General features: G+C 47.0%; 1 protein-coding gene and 1 pseudogene across 1 annotated transcript; one reads left to right on the top strand and one right to left on the bottom strand.

The window, feature by feature from the left end:
• Nucleotides 1-420: 420 nt before the first annotated feature.
• On the bottom strand, nucleotides 421-8,190 carry LOC101609226 (annotated as a pseudogene).
• Nucleotides 8,191-9,354: 1,164 nt separating this feature from the next.
• LOC123461629 (retinol dehydrogenase 7-like) lies at nucleotides 9,355-18,022 on the top strand. Its single transcript, XM_045153053.1, has 4 exons — nucleotides 9,355-9,676; nucleotides 14,633-14,891; nucleotides 16,839-17,002; nucleotides 17,526-18,022. The coding sequence occupies exons 1-4, from the start codon at nucleotides 9,364-9,366 to the stop codon at nucleotides 17,741-17,743; spliced, it is 954 nt and encodes a 317-aa protein (XP_045008988.1). The 5' UTR covers nucleotides 9,355-9,363; the 3' UTR covers nucleotides 17,744-18,022.
• Nucleotides 18,023-22,996: the final 4,974 nt, after the last annotated feature.

The following is a 22,996-nucleotide window of genomic DNA, read 5'->3' as shown; positions in this document are numbered from 1 at the left end:
TATATATGTGTGTGTGTGTGTGTGTGTGTGTGTGTGTTTGTAGTTCCTAGTAGTAAGTCCCGTCTTATTTTCCCTCATAGCATAAATTGCAGTCTCACGCAGGACTGCATGAAGACCCAGCAGTTCTCACGTCACGCTGCACAGAGCCACGTAAAACTGATACACAGCAAAAGTGAACGGCCTCCTGTGCGTGGTCAGCTCGGTGGGACAGAAGCTGCTCCTTTTGGCTGTCTTTCCACTTCACTGTGAAGTAGGTTGTTAGGGCTTCATTAGTAGTTTCACCATGTGGCTTTTAAAAGAAAAAAAAAAAAGATTTGATTTCTCCCATAGTCCGCAGTTCCCAGAAGAGACCCACTTTTGGAAATCATTTAATCTGGTGATGTTTTCAATAGCCAAAAGCTCTGTAGTAGATGAAATTTCTCAATGCATCTGTAATAAATAAGCATCTAGATCCTTAGCTATATTACCAGTATGTCCTGGAGCCAAAGTAAGATGGTGTTCCTGTTTCCACCGTTGCTTCAAAATTTTAATATTTCTATTTATAATTTCTGTTTTGTATGATAGTTCTGACCACCACCTTTTTATTACTGCTTGAAGTCAGTTTAAACCCAACTATTACATATTCTTCAAATTTGCTTTTTAGTAATGACTTTACCAGAGGCAACAAATCTACACAGCCCAGTGAGACATCCTGCTTTTCTTCTTGCAAACTATTAGAACAGGAAGGCAATCTATCACAACCCCAAGATCTTCCGTCCTCACCAGACAGGCAACAAGTTCATTTATATTTCTTCTTCTCCAGAAAGCTAAAGCTTCATTTAATCTCAAATTCCTGCTGAATAAAACCTGGGCCATTGTTTCATGATCCCGAGAAACCTCAGGAGAAAAAAGCTGCTATATTCTGATGATGGGCTTTCTGTTTGTGAAGAACCAGAATCACAAGAGTTAACCCAAACTGCTCACCTATCATGGTGTGCACAAGCCAGTTCATTTTCTTTATTTGCCATGTCACGGTCCCCATTTTAGAGGGCTGTTTGTTTCTGTAACAGGCACTAAGAAATGGGTGATGACCTTTCTTTCTGCGACGATCACCTCGCGTACTTTATCTGGGCTTTTCACGACTTGCCCAGATGTCCTTCTTGTGCAAGCAGCCAACCGTTTTGGAGATTTCTTAACCTCCTTCATGTTCTTGTTAGTGAAATTAGAGATCCCTTTCCTAGGAAGATCAATGGAATGATCCTCAGTGTTAGTACCAGAGTCCAGTTAGTTAACATTGTTGGCTTTAGATGTCATAATCTCTTCAATACCAGCACCTCGTGGTACCGGCGCCGCAGCTCAACCAAGGCGCTGACCAGCCACACCCCACACCCCACAGCCTAAAGCATCCCTTTGGTCCCTGGCCAGGCCCCACCCAGAGCCCCTGAACTCTTTTTAAATTAACCTATCTGTTATTTTATTATAAATTTTATTTCTTTGAGAGAGCAAGGAAGAGGCAGATATATATAGACAGAATGGGTGTGCCAGGGCCTTCAGCAGCTGCAAATGAACTCCAGACACATACACTGCCTTGTACATCTGGTTTACATAGGTCCTTGGGAACCGAACCTGGGTCCTTTGGCTTTGAAGGCAGCTGCCTTAACCACTAAGCCATCTCTCCAGCCCTGGCCTTGTACTTTTGATCCTCCTGCCTCTGCTTCCCTAATGCTGGGATTATAGGTATGAGCCACCGTGCCTAGTCCTAATGTTGTAGTTTTTATAGACCCGCTCTTTACCTATAAGACCATATCTAGGTCAAAAAAAACCTACCATGAGCTGTGAGAATGTGAAATGTGGCTATTTATTTGTCACACAGTTTGGTATTTTCTGTCTGATTTCTTTCGCATTGGTGTTTTATTTTGCATGGAGGAGGCATCTGAGAATTTTCACTTTCCTGTCCATACCTTTGAGCCGCACTGGTGGGAGCCTCTGCTAGACCAAACTTCCCTGAAGGAAGACCCTTGCTCTGGTTCTGCGTGGACCACACACCTCTGACCAATCGTTCCTTTCAATGTGCTATCTTAGTGGCTCTTGTCTCCTAGATCTCTGACTCTCCTCTCACCTGGAGACATCACTTGTGGCAGCCTCGCCTCTGCCTGCTTTAACCCTACTTCTGCCTCTCACCCATGTGTAGCAGGAGGTAGTTCCTTTTGGCAGACACCCAGGACAGCTGCTCCCTCAGTAAGAAATGAGTAAGAATCTGCACTTTTTCTGTCAGTTCCCCGCTCCCCCCACCCCGCAAGGTAGTGTTTCCCTTTAGCCTAGGCTGACCTGGAATTCACTATGTAGGCTCAGGCTGACCTTGAACTCATGGCGATCCACCTACCTCTGCCTCCTGACGGCTGGGATTAAAGGTATGCAACACCACAGACCCCAGCAGGCTGACCTGGAGTTCACTATATAGTCTCAGGCTGGCCTTGAACTCACAGTGATCCTCCTACCTCTAGTTTTTTGTGTGTTTTTTTTCCTTCTCTCCTTTGTGTGGGCAGCTGAAATGACAAGGACTGGCAGGAAAAAAATAAATAAAAAAGAGGGAAGGGCAGGAGGCTGGGATCCTTTGCCAGTCTGGGCAAGCATGGGGCACACAGTTTTACTCTGGGCAGCAGGAGCCATTGCCTTGAAACAATTCCTGGAAATTTACCTTCTCCTTCCCCCACAGCACGTTCTTTCCTCCAAAACTGTAGACAAGGCAGTATGATCAACAATTGGAAAGGAAGGAAGGTGGGGGAAAGAGATATTGAGAAGCAGAGATAAAGTGAAGCAGCTCTCCAGAGTTGGGGCTAAGCAAGAAGCTTGGACTTTGACCCTGGAAAAAGGCCGAGACAAGCTGTCCCGGGACTTCCTTGACTTGCCTGGCCTGTGGGGCAGGTGGACAGCAGAAAGGCCAAGGCTGAGGGGTTTGGCAATGATTGTACTCCCTTCTGCCAGCATGAACTTTTAGCGGGTCACTGAGTAGATAAGCTAAGTGACCGTGGACGTTACTCTGCCCTCCTGCTCCTCAAAGATTGGTGTGTCCTCGTCCTGGGCTCTTTGTGCTCAGCTCTTTCTGCCCATTGACTTTTCAGGAGACACTAGTTTGGGGATCAGAGCTGGTTTTGTCACTTTGCACCACCTCTGAGTAGCCCTGCGGCGTTGTGCAGGTCACTTCAGCTCTCAGAGTCTGTTTATATGGAAGGAGAGGATGATGATGCTTCTCTTACAGAAGTAAATGCATGGGATAGGAAATGAAAAACACTTGGCATGAGCTTGGAGAGTCCGCTCTCCAATCCTGCCTCTGTCACCAACCACTTTTCTCTAAATTACATCAATACCAACTTCCTCTTTTATTTAGTTGTCTGGGGTTGTACTTCTTATACACAAAGGTGGAAACATCCCCAAATGCTACTATAAGTCACCATAGAAGGAATGTAGTCATAATGACAGCTAATATTACTTGAATATTCACCATTTTTTTAAAGTTGTTTACTCCCCCCTCCGCCCCAAAGTAGGGTCTCGCTGTAGCCCAGGCTGACCTAGAATTCACTATGTAGTCTTAGGGTGGCCTCAAACTCACAGCAATCCTCCTACCTCTGCCTCCCGAGTGCTGAGATTAAAGGTGTGTGCTACCACTCAGCCTAAAAGATTTTTTTTGTTTTTGTTTTTTTGTTTGTTTTTCGAGGTAGGGTCTCACTCTGGTCCAGGCTGACCTGGAATTCATTATGGAGTCTCGGTGTGGCCTTGAACTCACGGCGATCCTCCTACCTCTGCCTCCCGAGTGCTGGGATGAAAGGCGTGCGCCACCACGCCCGGCCTAAAAGATTTTTTTACATATTAATATTTCATTTATTTGTTTGCAAACAGAGATAAAGTGTGTGTGAGAGAGAAACACACACACGTACACACACAGAGAATATGGGGGTGTCAAGACCTCCAGACACCACAGACTCTAGATACATGTGCCACTTTGTGCGTCTGGTTTATGTGGGCGCTGGGGAAGTTGAACCCTGGTTGTTAGGTTCTGGAGGCAACAGTTTAACTGCTGAGCCATCTCTCTAGTCCGTATTCACCAGTTTTTTCCTCTTTCTTTTCTTTCTTTCTTTTTTCTTTTCTTTTCTTTTTTTTTTTTTTTTTGTTCGGGTCAGAGTCTCACTCTAGCCTAGGCTGTCCTAGAGTTCACTATGTAGTCTCAGAGTGGCCTTGAACTCATAGTGATCCTCATACCTCTGCCTCCCGAGTGCTGGGATTAAAGGTGTGCGCCACCACACCTGGTCTTCACCAATTTTTTTTCTTTTTATTTTTTTTTCAAGGTAGGGTTTCACTCTAGTGCAGGCTGACCTGGAATTCACATGTAGTCTCAGGGTGGCCTCGAACTGTCAGGGATCCTTCTACCTCTGCCTCCCGAGTGCTGGGATTAAAGGCGTGCGCCACCACGCCCGGCTCTCCACCAATTTTTTTTTTTTTTTTTTTTTTTTTTGGTTTTTCGAGGTAGGGTCTCACTCTGGCTCAGGCTGACCTGGAATTCACTATGTAGTCTCAGGATGGCCTCGAACTCTCGGCGATCCTCCTACCTCTGCCTCCCGAGTGCTGGGATTAAAGGCATGCGCCACCACGCCCGGCTTCTCCACCAATTTTGAGACAAAGTTGTAAAGGCTGTTCTCACTGAACCCTTACAAGAAGAATGCTATCATAAACACGAGCAAACAAATGCAGAGGTGCTACCTAGCTTGCACAGGTCACGCTGCTAGGGGTCCAATGAACTTACATGGGTTCTTACCCAGGATTCCTTGCACTTAATGATTTTAAGCACAAACCCTTACAAAGTACGTAAATTTTGTCTTCTGACAATGAGCATTTTATGAGACTTTAGAGTCTCCACAATGTCCAAAAGTGTTATAAAGGACTGCCTTTGAAGAGCTTCTCATAGAAGCAGCAAGGACAAAAAGGCAGCGTTGGGTATCTGCTTCTGGATATGTCTCAGCCTGGGAATTCTGGGGAATGTTCACAGCTACCTGAGGGTTAGTGACATGGTCTGGGGAGAGGCTTGAGAAGGGAACCTGATGAAGGACAACTGTTTACTTGACTTCCTGAGTGGGAAAGGAAGGAGCCACCTCAGCCTGAGGAAGAGAAAGCTTAGAAAGACTGATAACAGACTAAAAAGGCTCCCTTCCTCACAATAGCACTCAGAAAGCTCCCGAAGGCTCCATTCTTGTGCTCTCCTTTGGTTTCCTGTCCCTCCCCAGCTCTTGTCTCTGTCCACTTCGCCCACCTCCTGAATCTTTTGCCTCCCCCACCATCTCTGTGGGTGTGGTGACAGTCCCTTGCTGACTCTAGACTTCTTCAGTTCCTGCTAACTTGTGTTGGGCACATGATGTGTGTTGGACAGGATTTTCTCGTGAATTCTCCAGTGCTTCCTGTGGCCTTCAATGCCAGTTTCCACCATTTTGATAAAAACATATAGTAAGATTCCGCAAAGGTTAGAGTTGGAAGGACTTGCAAAACCATCCTAATTCTCCTCCTTCATTACAAAGATGGAGGCTTTAGGGACTGTCATACTGTCAGACAGTATGTGAAATACAAGTGCAAATCAAGGGCAAAGCCAGATGGTACAGGGCTTTCTACCTCAACAGCCCGTCCTGTCCTCAGGGGCTCCGTGTCCATCAAAGCTCTAGTGGTTGGCACCCTCAAGACACAATCCATGATGCTTTGTTCAGATGAAATCATCACCTTGGGCTTAAATGAAATCTTAGGATGGCCTTGAACTCATGGTGCTCCTCCTACCTTTGCCTCCCGAATGCTGGGATTAAAGGTGTGCACCACCATGCCTGGCTGTGAGCTAGCATTAAAAAAAATTTTTTTTTTACTTTTATTTATTTATTTGAGAGAGAAAGAGGGAAAGAGAGACAGAAAGAGAGAGAGAAAGAGCACACCAGGGCATCCAGCCACTGCAAATGAACTCCAGGTGCATGTGCCACCTTTTGCATCTGGCTTACGTAGGTCCTAGGAAATCAAACCTGGGTCCTTTGGCTTTGCAGGCAAGCACCTTAAGTACCTTGCCATCTCTTCAGCCTGAGAGTTAGCCTTATTTTCTTCTTTGAGAATGACACTGGTGTTGCAGAGGTGTGAGTCCTTCCCAAGAGTGTCAGGGAAGTGAGCTGTGAGTCTCTTCCTGATGGACACAGACCCTGAATGCTGTGCAGGAGTCCAACAGCAGCTGCAGTTCAATGGCCTGGCCTTGCATTTGGTTCCTCAAGGAGCAGGTGGACAAGGAAGTCTGATGATCTCCTCAGGCCCCAGGGTCCCCTGGACCTTTGTGATGCCCCACCCCATGTGATACTATGACCAAAATGCCCAACAGAAACAACTTAAAAGAGGAAGGGGGGCTTAGCAGGTAAGGCACTTACTAGCAAAGCCAAAGGACCCAGGCTTGATTCCCCAGGACCCACATGAAGGTGGATGCACAAGGTGGCGCATGCATCTGGAGCTCATTTGCAGTGGCTGAAGGCCCTGGTGTGCCCATTCTCTTTCAAATAAGGAAATAAACCAGGCATGCTGACACACACCTTAATCCCAGCACTCCGGAGGCAGAGGTAGGAGGATCGCCATGTGTTTGAAGCCACCCTGAGACTCCATAGTGAATTCCAGGTCAGCCTGGGCTACAGTGAGACCCTGCCTTGAAAGACAAAAATAAATAAATAAATAATAACTCCGTCCCTGCTGGAAGGAGTGTATGGCATTGGGACTCCGTTGGAGCAGGATCGGAACCCAGGGCTGGGCTATCACATCCAAAGGGCCACTCCTAGTAGCCCAACTTCTTCAGTCCCCGCCTCTCACGTCCTAAATGTTCCACAGCTTCCTCAAAGCAGCAATCCAAACATAAACTTCTGAGGGAATTTTGGATTCAAATCACAAGAGTGCAGTTTGTTGGGGACTATGATAGTTAATCTTGTCAGCTTGCAAAGATTTAGGATCATGTAGGAGACAAATCTTTGGGTATGTTTGTGGGAGTGTTTCTAGTCAGGTTTGACTAAAGATGGAGCTCTCACTCTGAATGTGAATAGCACCACTGCATCCCAGGTTGGTGTCCTGGACTAAATAAAAATGAGAAGGCAAGGCCTGGAGAGATGGCTTAATGGTTAAGACATTTGCCTGTGAAGCCTAAGGACCCAGGCTCAACTCCCCAGAACCCGCATAAGCCAGATACACAAGGTGGCGCATGCGTCTGGAGTTCATTTGGCTAGAGGTCCTGGCATGCCCGTTTTCTCTGTCTCTCTCTTTCTCAATAAATAAATAAAAATAAAATAAAATGAATATTTTATAAACAAGCAGGCAGGGGCTGGAGAGACCACTCAGCAGTTTGCCTGCAAAGTCTAACAACCTGGGTTTGATTCCCCAGTACCTACATAAAGGCAATGCACAAAGCGGCACATGTGTCTGGAGTTCATTTGCAGCAGTTGGAAACCCTGGTATGCCTATTCTCTCTCTGCTGGCAAATAAATAAATTAATTAAGAATATTTTTAAAAATGAGAAGGCAGCTGGGAAGAGAGAGAAGAAGAGATAGGAGGATTGCTGTGAGTTCAAGGCCAGCCTGGGGCTATAGAATGAGTTCCAACTCAGCCAGGGCTAGAGCAGACCCAGCTTCAAAACTGCAGAGAGAGGGAGAGAGAGAGGAGAGAGGCATCAGTATTCATCTTTCTCCTCTTCTTGACTGTAAATGCAGTATGACCAGCCCTTTCGTGCACTTGGTCATGATGGACCATGCCCTCACACTGAGCCAGAAGAGGCCTTTGTTCCTTAAGTCGCATTGATCAGGTATTTTGTCACAGCAATGAGAAAATTAATAAAGGGATTTAATGCCAGAAGCCTGGTCCTAGGCAGCAATGAGAGAAGATAGATCCCTTGCAATTAGTCTCAGAAAGAAGGCCATGAATGCGAGTTGGTGTGAGCATGACTCGGTCTGAGCTGGAAGATACGTGAGCTGGAATCAGAGCCAGGCGCACCCCTGGAGCCCGGAACAGGTGGCCGAGCTCCACAAACCACCCTGGAGGTTGTGTCTGCTTTACTGGAAAATGATTCGGGAAAAACTGGCTCAGGTTCGCTCGGAGTAGTGCTGGTAACTACAACTCAAGGTGCTCCGGTCGTGCCTGGCTGCGTCGGTACAGCAGGTGCAAGTGCATCTTGAGGTGGTGATAGTTTGTACCATTATATTGGCTTTTAATTTAAAAAAAAATTATTTATTTATTTTCAAGCAGAGAGAGACAGAAGACAGAGAGAATGGGTGTGCCAGAACCTCCATCTGCTAATAAGTCCAGATGCATGCACCACTTTGTGCACCTGGCTTTATGTTGGTACTGGGGAACTAAGCTCCTGAATCAGGCCAGTAGGTTAAGCGCCTTATCCGCTGAGCCATCTCTCCAGCTCCCATTATATTGGCTTTATGCAAGTCATTCTGTTCTTTCCAATATTAGACCTGGGAGTTTTTTTTATTCCTGAATGTTCATAATTCTTATTCCCTTTTTCCTTTCTCCCTCCTCTCCTTCTCTCTTTTTGTCTTTTTCGAGGTAGGGTTTCCATGTAGCACTGGCTAGCCTGGAATTCACTATGTAGCCTCTGGCTGGCCTCGAACTCATAGCAATCCTCCCACCTCTGCCTCCTGAGCACTGGCATTAAAGGTATGTGCCACCATGCTGTGCTCCTTTCTTTTTATGCGTTGTATGCTTCTGTGATAAGATGCCCTGTTTGGGATTTCCTGGTAGCTTTCTAGGCTACGATACCAGGAAGGCACTAAAGACTTCCTGTTCTTTCCTTAAGCCTTTTCTTGTAGTGTTAGAGGGAATGATATTGAGTCAGTTTTCTGAGGCATGATTGTGGGTGCTGAGACCAGTGAGGGAATCTGGGTTCAGGGACAGATTTCCTTATAAATGTGTTCTCATTCCAAGTGTAGATTCCCAAGAGCACCTACCTATGTATAAAACGTCCCCGGTCCAGAAGTATTACCATAGACGTAGCCTGAGTCTGGCATGACCAGTGGGATCATGCGTTATGTGGCATGTATGGTATGGATTCTTGTGTGGGAAGAGAGGAATCAATAGGTTAAGGAGGTATTGAGCAAGAGATTGCATACCACAGACATTTGTATATCAGCATGGAGAAGTAGTCTGAAGAGCTCAGAGGTGAGGCAAGATTACAAACACTTACTGAAAGACAGTGATCACACAGGAGAGGGAGCTCTCCATTCCAGAAACCTGCAGGCTGTGCCTACCTCAGGCCTCTGTGTCCCTACTCCTTCCTTCGAGAGCCAAAGCCAGGGTCGCTTTCACCCAGTGCACCCTGCTTGCCCTTTGCCAGCCATGTGGCTCTACCTGGCAGCCCTGATGGGCTTATGGTACCTCCTGCGTTGGTACCGTGAGAGGCAGGTGGTGAGCCACCTGCAAGACAAGTATGTCTTCATCACGGGGTGTGACTCGGGCTTTGGGAACCTGCTGGCCAGACGGCTGGACTTGCGAGGCTTGAGGGTGCTGGCTGCCTGTCTGACGGAGAAGGGGGCTGAGCAGCTGAGGAGCAAGACGTCCGACCGGCTGGAGACGGTGATCCTGGACGTCACCAAGACAGAGAGCGTCGCTGCAGCTGCCCAGTGGGTGAAGGAACGCGTGGGAGACAGAGGTATCACCCACATTCCTGTCTGTATCTGTTGCTTTTCTCTGTGTGTGAGGAGGACACCTCCTGTCTCCTTCCACTCCCCTCCTGCTCCCTGGAAAGATCCCTGAAGATGCTCTGGGGTCTTTAAGCAACACAGTGTCCCAATATACCCAGCAGCCCAACCCCTTCTCTCGCTATCCTTTGTCTCCTGTACTGGGAGCTTTTTAGGCTTGGTGAGAAGAAGCTGCCCTGGTTGAGGATTTGCCCTCCCAAATGACTCTCACTGGGGGAGGAGACAGGACTGGGTTCCTGGGCTGCAGTGTGCAAGGTGGCTGGGACCATGATGGAGTGGCTCTGCTGTCTCAGCTCTGTAACTTGCTGTTTTTCTCCTTCACCTCCTCCTCCTCCTCCTCCTTCTTCTTCTTCCTCCTCCTTCACCTCCTCCTCCTCCTCCTTCTTCCTCCTCTTCTTCTTCCTCCTCCTCCTTCTTCTTTTCTTCTTTTGTGACAACTTCCATGATTGTTAACAATATCCCACGGTAATTCCCTCCCTCCCTCCCCCCACTTTCCCCTTTGACACTCCACTCTCCATCATATCCCCTCCCCCTCTCAATCAGTCTCTTTTATTTTGATGTCATGATCTTTTCCTCCTCTTATGATGGTCTTGTGTAGGTAGTGTCAGGCACTGTGAGGTCATGGATACCCAGGCCATTTTGTGTCTGGAGGAGCACGTTGTAAGGAGTCCTGCCCTTCCTTTGGCTCTTACATTCTTTCTGCTGCCACCTCTTCCGCAATGGACCTTGAGCCATGGAAGGTGTGATAGGGAAATTTCAGTGCGGAGCACTGCTCTGTCCCAAGGTCACTGCCATCTGAAAAGAGAAGCTTCTCTAATCAAAAGTGAGAGTAGCATTAATATATGCCTATGAACATTAAGAGAAGTGCTTACTGGGCAGTTTGGTGAGCACTGTATATACATTTAGCCAGACAGCAGCAGATGTTACACTCCTACGGAGTAACTTGTTCTTACTTGTCACCTGTCATCCTCCATGCCAAGAAGGAGGAACATGTTTAGACAGGGGCATGATGGGTTTAAGGATTGACTTAGAAAAGTTCAAAACCAGGAATAGGTCCCATTTTCTTTCTTTGGATACACTGTTTTTTCTGTGGTTTTTTTTTTTTTTTTTAATAGGGGAAGAAAAGAACATTGATTTGTCAAAGAATAATGATTATTGTTTGAAATAATGAAATTTAAAAATCAGAAATACAGCTGCCGGGCATGGTAGTGCACACCTTTAATCTCAGCACTCATGAGGCAGAGGTAGGAGGATTGCTGTGAGTTCAAGGCCATCCTGAGACTACAGAGTGGATTCCAGGTCAGCCTGTGCTAGAGCGAAACCCTACTTCAAAAAACAAAAAACAATAACCACAAAAATATCAGAAATACTAAAATATGTAAAATCACAACAAAAGTAACCTATAATCTCAGCCACAATAGATAAAAATTGCTAATATTTTGACCTACATATGATTAAAAGTTGAGTTTTCTGAGCTGGAGAGACAACTCAGTGGTTAAAGGCACTTGTTGGCAAAGCCTGCTGGTCCAGGTTCAATTCCCTAGTACCTACATAAAGCCAGATGCACAAAGTGGCACATATGTCTGGAATTCATTTGAGTGGCAAAGGTCTTATTGTAAAATTCTCATTCTCTCTCTCTTTGCAAATAAATAATAAATTTAGGGCTGGAGAGATGGCTTAGCGGTTAAGCGCTTGCCTGTGAAGCCTAAGGACCCCGGTTCGAGGCTCGGTTCCCCAGGTCCCACGTTAGCCAGATGCACAAGGGGGCGCAAGCGTCTGGAGTTCGTTTGCAGAGGCTGGAAGCCCTGGCGCGCCCATTCTCTCTCTCTCCCTCTATCTGTCTTTCTCTCTGTGTCTGTCGCTCTCAAATAAATAAATAAAAAATTAAAAAAAAATAATAAATAATAAATTTATATATATAAATAATAAAAATACATATATGAACTTTTTCACTTAAGCATTTTATCACCTAAATATAATTTCTTCAAATGATAAAATTCAATGATTTAGAATACTCTTTAGTAAAAACCCTGTTAAGTATTCCTAGAGATTGCATAATGGAATTGCTTTATACATTTTTGTTTGGCTTAGGTTGTCTTTTTGTCTTTTTTATTTTTTAGGATGCCTTTTTTGTTTGTTTGTTTTTTTGAGGTAGGGTCTCACTCTGGTCCAGGCTGACCTGGAATTCACTATGTAGTCTCAGGGTGGCCTCAAACTCACAGCGATCCTCCTCCTCTGCCACCCAAGTGCTGGGATTAAAGGCGTGCACCACCACGCCCGGCTCTAGGATGCCTTTTTTGAGGATCTTGCTATGAAATCCAGGCTGGCTTTGAACTCATGCCTCTTCTGCCTCAGCCTCATTTTAGCTCAGAATACAGGCATGCACTACTACGCCCTGTTGTTTCCTACATTTATTGCCGTAAGCATTGTCTTGGTAAACTTACATTTGTTTCCATCTATATAAGTATGCTCATGGTTGGGTTCTGAGAATTAAAATGTCTTGGTCAAAAAGTATGCCTCCAGGCTGGAGAAATGGCTCAGTGGTTAAGGCACATGTCTGCAAAGATTTATGACGTGGGTTCAGTTCCCCACATAAAGTCAGATGCACAAAGTGGGGCATGACTCATTTGCAGTGACTGGAGGCTCCGGTGTGCCCATTCTCTTTTCTATCTCTCTCTGCTTGCAAGTAAATAAAAATATACATATGTTGGGCTGGAGAGATGGCTTAGCGGTTAAGCGCTTGCCTGTGAAGCCTTAGGACCCCGGTTCGAGGCTCGGTTCCCCAGGTCCCACGTTAGCCAGATGCACAAGGGGGCGCACGCGTCTGGAGTTCATTTGCAGAGGCTAGAAGCCCTGGCGCGCCCATTCTCTCTCTCTCCCTCTATCTGTCTTTCTCTCTGTGTCTGTTGCTCTCAAATAAATAAAAATTAAAAAATATATATACATATGTTATTTTAAAAAAGCATGCATCACTTGAGCTGGGTGCATTTGGAAGGTAGTGGTAGGAGAATCTCTGTGAGTTCAAGGCCAGCCTGGGAATACACAGTAAATTCCAGATCAACCTGGGCTAGAGTGAGACCTTACCTAGACAAAACCAAGAAAAGAGGGAAACTCAGACTTAAACAGACTTATAAGTGTCCTACCAAGAGCCAGGCATGCTGGTGCACACCTTTAGCCCCAGCACTTGGCAGACAGAGGTAGGAGGATCTCTGTGAGTTTGGTCACCCTGAGACGACGTAGTGAATTCCACATCAGCCGGGGCTAGAGAACGACCCTACCTTGGGTGGGGCAGGGCAAAGCAAAAACAAGTATACATCCCAACAAGGGCAGGACACGGCTTTGGGTGAAGGAGTCCGTGGCTTGTTGGGCCAATTGTCCAGATCAAGTGTTCCCTTGCCCTGAATCACCTTGTGTCTTGCACACACTGCATGGGGCAGTCAGCACTGTAGAAAAGCCGTTCACCCCTCAGCTGTGACTAGACTTACATCACAGTTCCCTGAAGACCAGTGACCTCGATGCCGGTAGGGCTGAAGAAGAAGGGCCATGGATGAGCAGAAGGGGCACCACATGCTGGGGCAGAGGGTGGAGCTTGGGCTGTAGGTGGAGAGGGAGCATCGCCTCCTCCTGAGGGTGCCATTGGGGTTTTGCAAGCTTTATCTCAGGAAAGTTTCTCAACCTTGAGGCTGGCGGTTTCCAGGCCAGCGCTTTTCACATCACAAGCATCACAGCATTGTTTTCTACGCCTTTAACCCTTGAGCCATCTTTCCTGCCCACTGTTGTTAAAAAGTTAGCTAGTTTGTTCGTTTTTTTTCGAGGGAGGGTCTCACTCTAGCCCAGGTTGATCTGGAATTTACTATGTAGTCTTAAGGTGACCTCGAACTCATGGCAATCCTCCTACCTCTGCCTCCTGAGTGCTGGGATTAAAGGCATGCGCCACCATGCGAAGCTTGTTTGTTTTAAAAATAATTTCTATTTAGTTATTTGTAAGCAGAGAGAGGAGAGAGAGAGATTGGGCGAGACAGAATATATATGGGTATGTCGGGACCTCTAGCCACTGCAAACGAACTCCATATGTGTGTGCCAACTTCTGCATCTGGCTTCACGTGAGTACTGGGGAGTTGAACCTAAGTTGTTAAGGTTTTGCAGGCAAGCACCTTAACTGCTGAGCCTTCTCTCCAGCTCCAGCCTAAAATCTGCTTCTACCAAGATATCTGCTCTCTGTTTCTCAACCAGATTCCATCCAAACAAATTCCACCTTGCCTTTTCTTCCTTTCCCCCATGTCTTCCCTTCCTCCGATCCCTCACTGTGTATTCCTCCCTCTCTCCTCTGTCTTTGCTCTTGCAGAGACAGAGGGCAGCACTCTGCATAAACTGCCCAGAAAATACAGGTGAAAGAACCACATGTCTACGAGGACAGCGCTCTTCTCCAGCCGCTCCCATGCTTCCAGATAAGCGGAGGCACGAATCTCTTCAGCATCTGTCCTTGCTGTTAGCAGATATGAAGGATTTCCTGTTGTTCCCAGTAGTGAGCTGCCCGTGAAGACTCAAGGGAAGGGGGAAGTCAGCCAGCTGCCCTGGGATCAGTAGCCCAGCCCTGCAGACACATTTTTTTTTCCCCCTAAGGTAGGGTCTCACTCTAGCTCAGGCTGACCTGGAATTCACTATGTATATTCAGGGTGGCCTCGAACTCTCAGCGATCCTCCTACCTCTGCCTCCCCGAGTGCTGGGATTAAAGGCGTGCACCACCGTGCCCGGCTTTGCAGACACATTTTTATTTGCTGTCCTCTACTCCCCGTCCGGTGGACGCGTGACTGCTCTTCGCCTGGTGGGATGTGAATTAAGGCGTAGTGGTGACCCCACTGTGCAGGCATAACATAGTGCGCCTCTCTCATCTTCCCTCTCCTCAGGACTCTGGGGCCTGGTGAATAACGCCGGCATCTCCGTCCCTACCGCTCCCAATGAGTGGCTGACCAAACAGGACTTTGTAAACATACTTGAAGTCAACCTGTTGGGGGTGATCGAGGTGACACTGAGCATGCTGTCCTTAGTGAGGAAGGCGAGGGGCCGCGTGGTCAATGTCTCCAGCGTCATGGGCAGGGTGTCGCTCTTTGGAGGTGGTTACTGCATCTCCAAGTATGGTGTAGAGGCCTTCTCTGATTCCCTCAGGTATGGAACAGGAATGGGATGCTCTGGGGGAGCCTTTGGAAGGCTTATTGAATCCAGCTTGAAAGACTCCGTCACAGAGGGGCGTCTGGGCTAGCTTTTGTAACTCTCATACAGTCCCGTTTCTGGGTTTAGGTGGGCGTTCACTGGGACCCACTTTCCATGTCTTTTGTAGAGGAAGGACCCAGGTGTGTGTTCATTTAAACTTGCCCTGCCAGGAGGAGGTCTACACTTAGAAATTATCTGGAGGCCACATTGGAAGTGGGATGATTAGAGTCTTGAGTCCAGTCCTATGACATCTATGAGGCTCACTTAAAAAAGTCCTTGATGTGAGCTGAGCCTCTTACTCAATGCAACAGATGGGTACTGTGCTCTTGTAAGAGTGCAGTGACCTCAGGATGACATGACAAAAAAATGTAGACCTTCACCTAAAACTCTGGCAGCCAAAAGAGTGAGGGAAGAAAAACACTGTGGTCAACCCTTTGAGTGGCCATGACCAGACAGCCGTGGTAGCCACTATATTCGGGGAAGGGTACTGTAGAAGGGGTCTGAGCTGAGAGTGAACATGAGGACGTGGCAGCCTGGTTAGAAGGGACATCCTGGTGGGAACACACCAGCAGCCCAGTGTGAGCACAGATGAGTGTCTCACTGCTGGGTCCTCCTGGGAAAAGCATAGACCTGACTGGACAGGAGGAGGCTGGACAGGAGGGCACTGGTGGCTTGTGGTGGGCGTGAGAGCCCTAGGCAGGCTTGTACGTCATGCCAGTGGCAGGGCAGCCCTTGGAATGGTTGAATCGGGGAGCTGCTCTGGCCAGGTTCCTGGTGGCTGTAGGGAGCGGGATGGCTCTGAGTGTGGGTTCTGAGACTACTCCCCAAAGACACCCACACAGGCTGTGGTGGTTTGATTCAGGTGTGCCCCATAAATGCTAGGTTCCCAGCTGATGGAGATTTGGGAATTAATGCCTCCTGGAGGCAGTGTATTGTTGGGGGCGGGCTTATGGGCTTTATAGCCAGTTTCCCCTTGCCAGTGTTTGGCACACTCTCCTGTTGCTCTTGTCTACCTGATGTTGGCCAGGGGGTGATGTTCACCTTCTGCTCATGCCATTTTTTTTCCCTGCCATCATGGAGCTTCCCCTTGAGCCTGTAAGCGAAAATAAATCCTTTTATTCCTCCCCGCAAGCTGCTCTTGGTCAAGTGTTTTCTGGCAGCAATGCAAAGTTGACTGTAACAGAGGCCCAGGTGGGAGCTGTCCTGAGAGCTTCCCTGGACAGGAGGGACACTGGGAGTGAGAGGGAGGTGACAGCGTTAAAGTCCAGTGATCTACTGCATGTGCAGGACATGGAATGGCTCTGACTTGGTATATTGGAACATAAGGTCATTTTATATCAGTGATCTGGAATATGCCAAATACTTGGAGCCATGTTCAAATGTGCAGAGCAAATGCCGTTATCAAAACTTTTAGCCCATCTGCTGTCATGCCAGATTCAAGCTTTCCAAGTGTTGCAGTCAGGTTTGCATTGCTGCCAGAAATCACCCCAGAGCAGCTTGTGGGAAACAAGGGTTTATTTTGGCTTACAGACTCAAGGGGGTACTCCATGATGGCAGAGAAAAATGATGGCATGAGCAGAGGGTGGGCATCACCTCCTGGCCAACATCAGGTGAGCAACAGGACAGAGACTGTGTCAAGCACTGGCAAGGGGAAACTGGCTATAACACCCATAAGCCCACCCCCAACAATACACTGCCTCTGAGATGTGTTAATTCCCAAATCTCCATCAGCTGGGAACCTAGTATTCAAAACATGTAAGTTTATGGGGGACACCTGAATCAAACTAACACAGGAACATTTCTTATCTCAATCTTGTTTTGGTATGTTACTGTACTATTTATCATGTGATTTTTTTTTTTTTTCCCTCTGAAATCCTTGACCTCCGCCTGTCTGCCTCACAGGAGAGAGCTCTCCTATTTTGGAGTGAAGGTGGCTATCATAGAGCCTGGCTATTTCAAGACCGCTGTGACCAATTCTGACACACTATCACTGGGCTTAAAGAGGATGTGGGATAAGGCCAGCTCGGAGGTCAAGCACGTCTATGGCGAGAACTTTCTGGCATCCTGTAAGTGAGCTATGGGCAAACAAAGGAAAGTCCAGTGCAAAATCCTTCATGCTGCACATAGTCCAAAGTCCTCCCAGGCTCTGCCTCCTCACAGTAGGGCCATTCAGCTCCCTTACCTCGGTGGTGCGTGGGCATCTGATCACACGAGGAAGCGACCTGGCTCTTTAGAACATGGTGCCCTGTTTCATCAGAACCCCTCACTACCATGAGGGGGAGAGTGAAGCCAGAGAAGAGCGGGGGCTTGAGGACAGCCACCTCCCATGTGCTGGGTTTGCTTCCGCTGTTTGAGAGATCTTTGATCGGTACAGCCCAGATGTTCCTATGAGCAAGGGACAGGTGGCTCGGTGTGGAGCAGTTTGCCCTTTTGGCTGGGTTGTGGCACTTACTGAAGAATTGGGGTGGATTAGGTTTGGGTTGTGGCTTCAGAGGGGGAAAAGCTTGAATTCTTAGAGAATCTTTCCCCCCTACCTTAATACTAGAGCAGGAGTGGTAGGAGGTGCTCATCATTGTTTATTCTGTACAGACCTGACAGGAGTAAAATCATTCAGTGAAGAGTCAACAGGGGACCTGTCCTTGGTGACGGACTGCATGGAGCATGCCCTGACTGCCTGTCATCCCCGCACCCGCTACTCACCTGGCTGGGATGCCAAGCTCTTCTACCTCTCCTTGAGTTACCTGCCCACCTGCCTGGTAGATGTCATCATCGGTTGGGGCTCTGTCAAGCCAGCCAAGGCTCTGTGAACCAACACTTGGGTTCGATGCACGGTTAGAAGAAAATGAATACAGTATTGGGGGAGAGAATTCTGTAGGAAAGGGCAGTATGGTGGAACAAAGGTGCTTTCATGCCATCAGGGACCCAGCCCACGTTCTTCATGCAAAGAATTCTGCTGTGACGCTAGTTAATACTGGTGAAGTCAGGAGGAAGGCAACCAGCAATTCTGTTAAGGGGTAGGAACTCAGAATCCTTAAAAATTTTATTTTTGTTTATTTTTATTTATTTATTTGAGAGAGACAGGCCGACTGAGAGAGAAAGAGGAAGATAGATAGATAGATAGATAGATAGAGAATGAGAATGGGCGTGCCAGGGCCTCCAGCCACTGCAAACAAATTCCAGATGCATGTCCCACCTTGTGCATCTGGCTTATGTGGGGCCTGGGGAATCGAGCCTTGAACTGGGGTTCTTAGGTTTCATAGGCAAGCCCTTAACTGCTAAGCCATCTCTCCAGCCTAGGAACTCAGAATCTAAAAGCACTTGCAGATGGCCAGATGGGCAGATCCCCAGAGTTCTGAGAGTCATGGTCCATCATGAGGAATCCCCACAAGTAGGATGGTTTTAAGCAAGTTGTGGGGGGTGGGTGTCCCGGATCTTGCCCTCCTCAGGGGAAGCATAGGATCTGGGTAGTCTACCCCTCCCTTATTATAGAAATGGAGCCCCTTCTCTGAAATCACCTGGCCCATGATATTGGGCCTCAGGCCTTTGGTGCCACCTCAGCTAGTTCTCTGTACAGACTAGAGAAATGAATTTTGCTTGGCTAATTTTTATAGATTACTTCACTTTAGAATAAATATTGAAAAGGACACCTTCGCCCTGTGATTTGAATCATGTCCTGTGTCATGGGAGGAAGCGTCAGGGAAGGAGAGGAATGAGTGAATGGAGACGGAGGAGAGGAACGAATTGAAGAGGGTTAGTACGGGATTAACCCTGCTCTCTCTCAAGGCTTCCTGCCATAGAGTTGGAGGCCAAATGCTCCCCTTCCAATACTTGCACATAACACACCCCACAGTGTGAGGGAGAACAACGGGTTTACCCGATGTCCAGAGGGGACGGGCCAGCCCAGATCTCTTTTCTGGAGAGCTGAAGCGCTCCTCCCCTGCGGCACCTCCCTCAGCTTCACTGACCACCCATTTCACGTCACTGTGATTCTGTCTTGTGTCTGTCCTCAGGTCCTCCTCCCTCTGCTCCCTTCCCACACGCCGTCAAGGGGAATGGAGTGAGAGTCACTTCTAGACTCTGCTCTTGTATTTTCTGCTTCGTGTTTGTCGATTAAGGACAGGGATGCCCTTGAATTACCCCTGACTTTCTGGGACCCGGCTCTCTGTGTTGCTTAAGTTGCCAGGTTTGTGATAATGTTCTAAACAGAGAGAGCGTTTGTAGGAAGTGGTAGAGAGTTCTGGGCTCAGGACAAAATTAGCCTTGGGAGTGACTCCCCAGATGTCTTCGTTTGCTTCCTTTAATTGAAAAAAAACGAGAATATGATGTCCTTAGGGAATGTGTTTTAGCTGAACAATGACCAGTGTCCACAATGAAAGGAGAAATTTCTGTGATACCTAATATTACAGGCAACTCATTTTAGTATTGTATTTTATTTTTTATTTTTATTTTTTAATTCTCTGAAGTAGGGCTACACTGTAGGCCAGGCTGACCTGAGAATGCAATCTGTAGCTCAGACGAGTCTTAAACTCACGATGATCCTTCTGCTCTGGCCTTCCTGGTGCTGGGATTAAAGGCATGTGTCACCATGGCTAGGTTCCTCTCTTCCTACCTACCTCTTTTCTTCCCTTTCTCTCTCTCTCTGCAACCAGAGCCTCATGGCTGTTGAGAGAGTTTCTTCCAGGGCACACTTAGAAGCCTCTAGATCATTTCTGTGCACCTTGAGATGGGACATTTCATTGGCGAGCTTATACTTTTCCCTTGTTACTTTATCCAGGATGCTAGAAGCAACTGGCCAACATGTTTCTTAATTTTCCATAAATATTCAAGCTTTATTTTCAGAATCACTAAATTTCTTGCTCCTCACTCATCAGAGGTAAATCAGCATCATCAAACACATCTATCTTGAATGGTTCTTAAACTTATTCAAAAATAAAATAAAATAAATAAATAGTTCACACCATGGTGCATCAGTGATCTTGCTACCAGGAGAGTGTTTAGTTGTACTAGACTTGGAAAGCCAGGCCCAGAAAATACCAAGCCCACTAGAAATTCATCCTTACAAGTCTGGTTTTTTAAAATCTTTCCTGGTACCAAGTTTTTTTTTCAAGGTTCTCTGGAGAGACAGAACTAATAAAATGACTACATATTGTAAAGGGAATTTGTGAAATTAGCTTACAGAAGATGGCCTGGGCAGTCCAACAAGGGCTGTCTGCAGGGTGGAGAGCTGGACAACCACGTTCACAAGCTGGACGCCTCAGCAGTCCCATCTGGCACTGAAGTCCTGGAGGACTGGGTCTTGGACAGCCACTAGTCTTCAGTCTGCGTTGGCAGGCGGGTGAACCTGGCTCCAGTGTCTGTGAAGAACAGTAGGAACGGGGTACATGTGCACGTGAGCAGGTAGCACGGACACCTAGGCAAAGGCTGTGTTCTCTGGAAGCTTCTTGATACATGGATTGTCATCATAAGTACTGTCTACTGTGAGGAAAAGTGTTGCTCTCTCCAACAATCCTTCCTGGAAATACCCTCCCACGCCCACCTTAGGCATGTCTCTTTTTTCTCTTTTCCTTTTGTAGTTTTTTGAAATAGGGTCTTGTTCTAGTCCAGGCTGACCCAGAATTCACTATGTAGTCTCAGGCTGGTCTTGAACTCATGGTGATCTTCTGCCTCCTGAGTGCTGGGATTAACGGCATGTGACACCACGCCCAACTAGGCACGTCTCTTTTTTTAAAAAAAATTTTAAATATTTTTAAAATTTTTAAATTTTTATTAACATTTTCCATGATTATAAAAAGATATCCCATGGTAATTCCCTCCCTCCCCCCTGACACTTTCCCCTTTGAAATTCCATTCTCCATCATATTACCTCCCCATCTCAATCATTGTATAGGCATATCTCTTAATTAATAAGCTGATCCAGTTGACAACAGAGCTTAATTGTCATACCATCTTATATTTATGAATAATGGGGTGTACATTTCATTAAAATCAGAAACATATGCATAGTAGAGGGAAGGGTTATATAATTCAAGACTGTCAATCAAAATAGAGAACCAGCCGATCTACACCTCTTAGCAACTACCCCTCCTTTTCAGAGCTCCTAAAAAAAAATACACCCTGCAACTTCCTGTGGCCCTTGAGGAATATAGCAATATATAGGAGGATCAGCTCCACAGCACCAAGAGTACTAAGAAAGCAAGATGAGCCAGGTGTAGTGGTGCACGTCTTTGATCCCAGCACTGGGGAGGCAGAGGTAGGAGGATTGCCCTGAGTTTGAGGCCACCTTGAGACTACATAGTGAATTCCAGGCCAGCCTGGGCTAAAGTGAAGCTGTACCTCGAAAAACAAAACAAAAAAAGAAAGCAAGGCTGACAGATATCAGGGTGCATGAGTACAATTTGTTGGGAGGCTTGCTGACAGAAGTGTGGTCATTGGCCAAATCAATAAATAAATAAATAAATAAATAAAGAGTTTGATTGCTTTAATTTGGTTCAGAAAAGGGTGGGAAGGGGCTGGAGTGATGGCTTAGCGGTGAAGGCGTTTTCCTGGGAAGCCTGTGAACCTAGGCCCAATTTCACAGTACACTTGTAAGCCGCCTCTACAAGGTGCCATGTGCATCTGGAGTTTGTTTGTAGTGGCTAGAGGCCCTGACTCAACCATTCTTGTCCTCTATTTGCCTAACCCCACTGTCAAATAAATAAAAAAAAATTAAAAAGGGTGTAAAGGATGGGTTAGAATAAAAATGACTTCATCCAAGCTGGGCGTGGTAGCACACACCTTTAATCCCAGCACTCGGGAGGCAGAGGTAGGAGGATCGCCGTGAGTTCGAGGCCACCCTGAGACTACAGAGTGAATTCCAGGTCAGCCTAGACTAGAGTGAGACCCTACCTTGAAAAACCAAAAAAAAAAAAAAAAAAAAAAAAAGATTTTATCCTGGCTGGAATTACCTGGGTACCTGGTTTGTTTGTTTTAAGCTTCAATCAGTCACGCACATCCCTATGGCCAGGAGCCAGTTGAACACCTCTACGTTCCATGCTAGCGGTTTTGTGTGCTCATGGTTTGCTGGGAAACTATGAAGGAAAAGTGGCTCAGGTTGGTCTGGGCAGTCACAACTCAAAATGACTGCGCACATGTCCAGTTGAATCATACAGCTTGGAGAGCGCATCTTGAGGGGGTACGTCCTTCCCAGCAACTTGGAGTTTTGTTTCCAGGGTTCCCAGCTCCCACCACTCTGAGATCACATGTCCTGTTTAGGGTTTGTATTAGTTTGAATATACGTCCCCCAATAGACTCAGGAGTTTCAAAAATATTGTTTATTTATTTATTAAGAGAGAGAGAGAGAGAGAGGGCTGGAGAGATGGCTTAGCGGTTAAGCGCTTGCCTGTGAAGCCTAAGGACCCCAGTTCGAGGCTGATTCCCCAGGACCCATGTGTTAGCCAGATGCACAAGGGGGCACATACATCTGGAGTTTGTTTGCAGTGGCTGGAAGCCCTGGTGTGCCCATTCCTTTCTCTCTCTGCCTCTTTCTGTCTCTGTCACTCTCAAATAAAAAAAAAAAAAAAAGTTTTAAAAAAAAAGAGAAAGAGAATGGGTACCCCAGGGACTCTAGCCACTGCAAATGAACTCCAGACACATGCCTCACCATGTGCATCGTGCTTATGTGGGTTCTGGGGAGCAGAACCTGTGTCCTTAGGCTTTGCAGGCAAGTACCTTAACCACTAAGCCTCCTCTCTCACCTCTGGAGTTTATTATTATTATTATTATTATTATTTTTCTTGAGGTAGGGTCTCACTCTAGCCCAGGCTGACCTGGAATTCACTGTGTAGTTTTGGGATGGCCTTGAACTCACTGCAGTCCTCCTACCTCTGCCTCCTGAATGCTGGGATTAAAGGCGTGAACAACCACAACCGGCTGTAGGTGTTTTATTAAAGCTTGTAACTTGGATTTCCAGCCGCCTGGCTGGAAGCCATGTCCATGGGGGCATATCCTGGGGTCCAGCCCCAAGTTGTGTTTGGGGTGCATCTGAACTCCAGCCTAAGGCATGCAGAGTGAGTCCTGCCTGG

The sequence above is a fragment of the Jaculus jaculus genome, chromosome 6, assembly GCF_020740685.1.
Source record: "Jaculus jaculus isolate mJacJac1 chromosome 6, mJacJac1.mat.Y.cur, whole genome shotgun sequence".
NCBI classification, from domain to species: Eukaryota; Metazoa; Chordata; class Mammalia; order Rodentia; family Dipodidae; genus Jaculus; species Jaculus jaculus.
This window is presented reverse-complemented; position numbering and strand designations above follow the sequence as displayed.

What these genes read in the sequence shown, in the direction of transcription:
- LOC123461629 (XM_045153053.1), top strand. Translation starts at nt 9,364, where the DNA reads ATGTGGCTCTACCTGGCAGCCCTGATGGGCTTATGGTACCTCCTGCGT. An exon ending in GGAACGCGTGGGAGACAGAG is followed by an intron (nt 9,677 to 14,632) that starts GTATCACCCACA and finishes CCCTCTCCTCAG; the next exon opens with GACTCTGGGGCCTGGTGAAT. An exon ending in CGAGAACTTTCTGGCATCCT is followed by an intron (nt 17,003 to 17,525) that starts GTAAGTGAGCTA and finishes TATTCTGTACAG; the next exon opens with ACCTGACAGGAGTAAAATCA.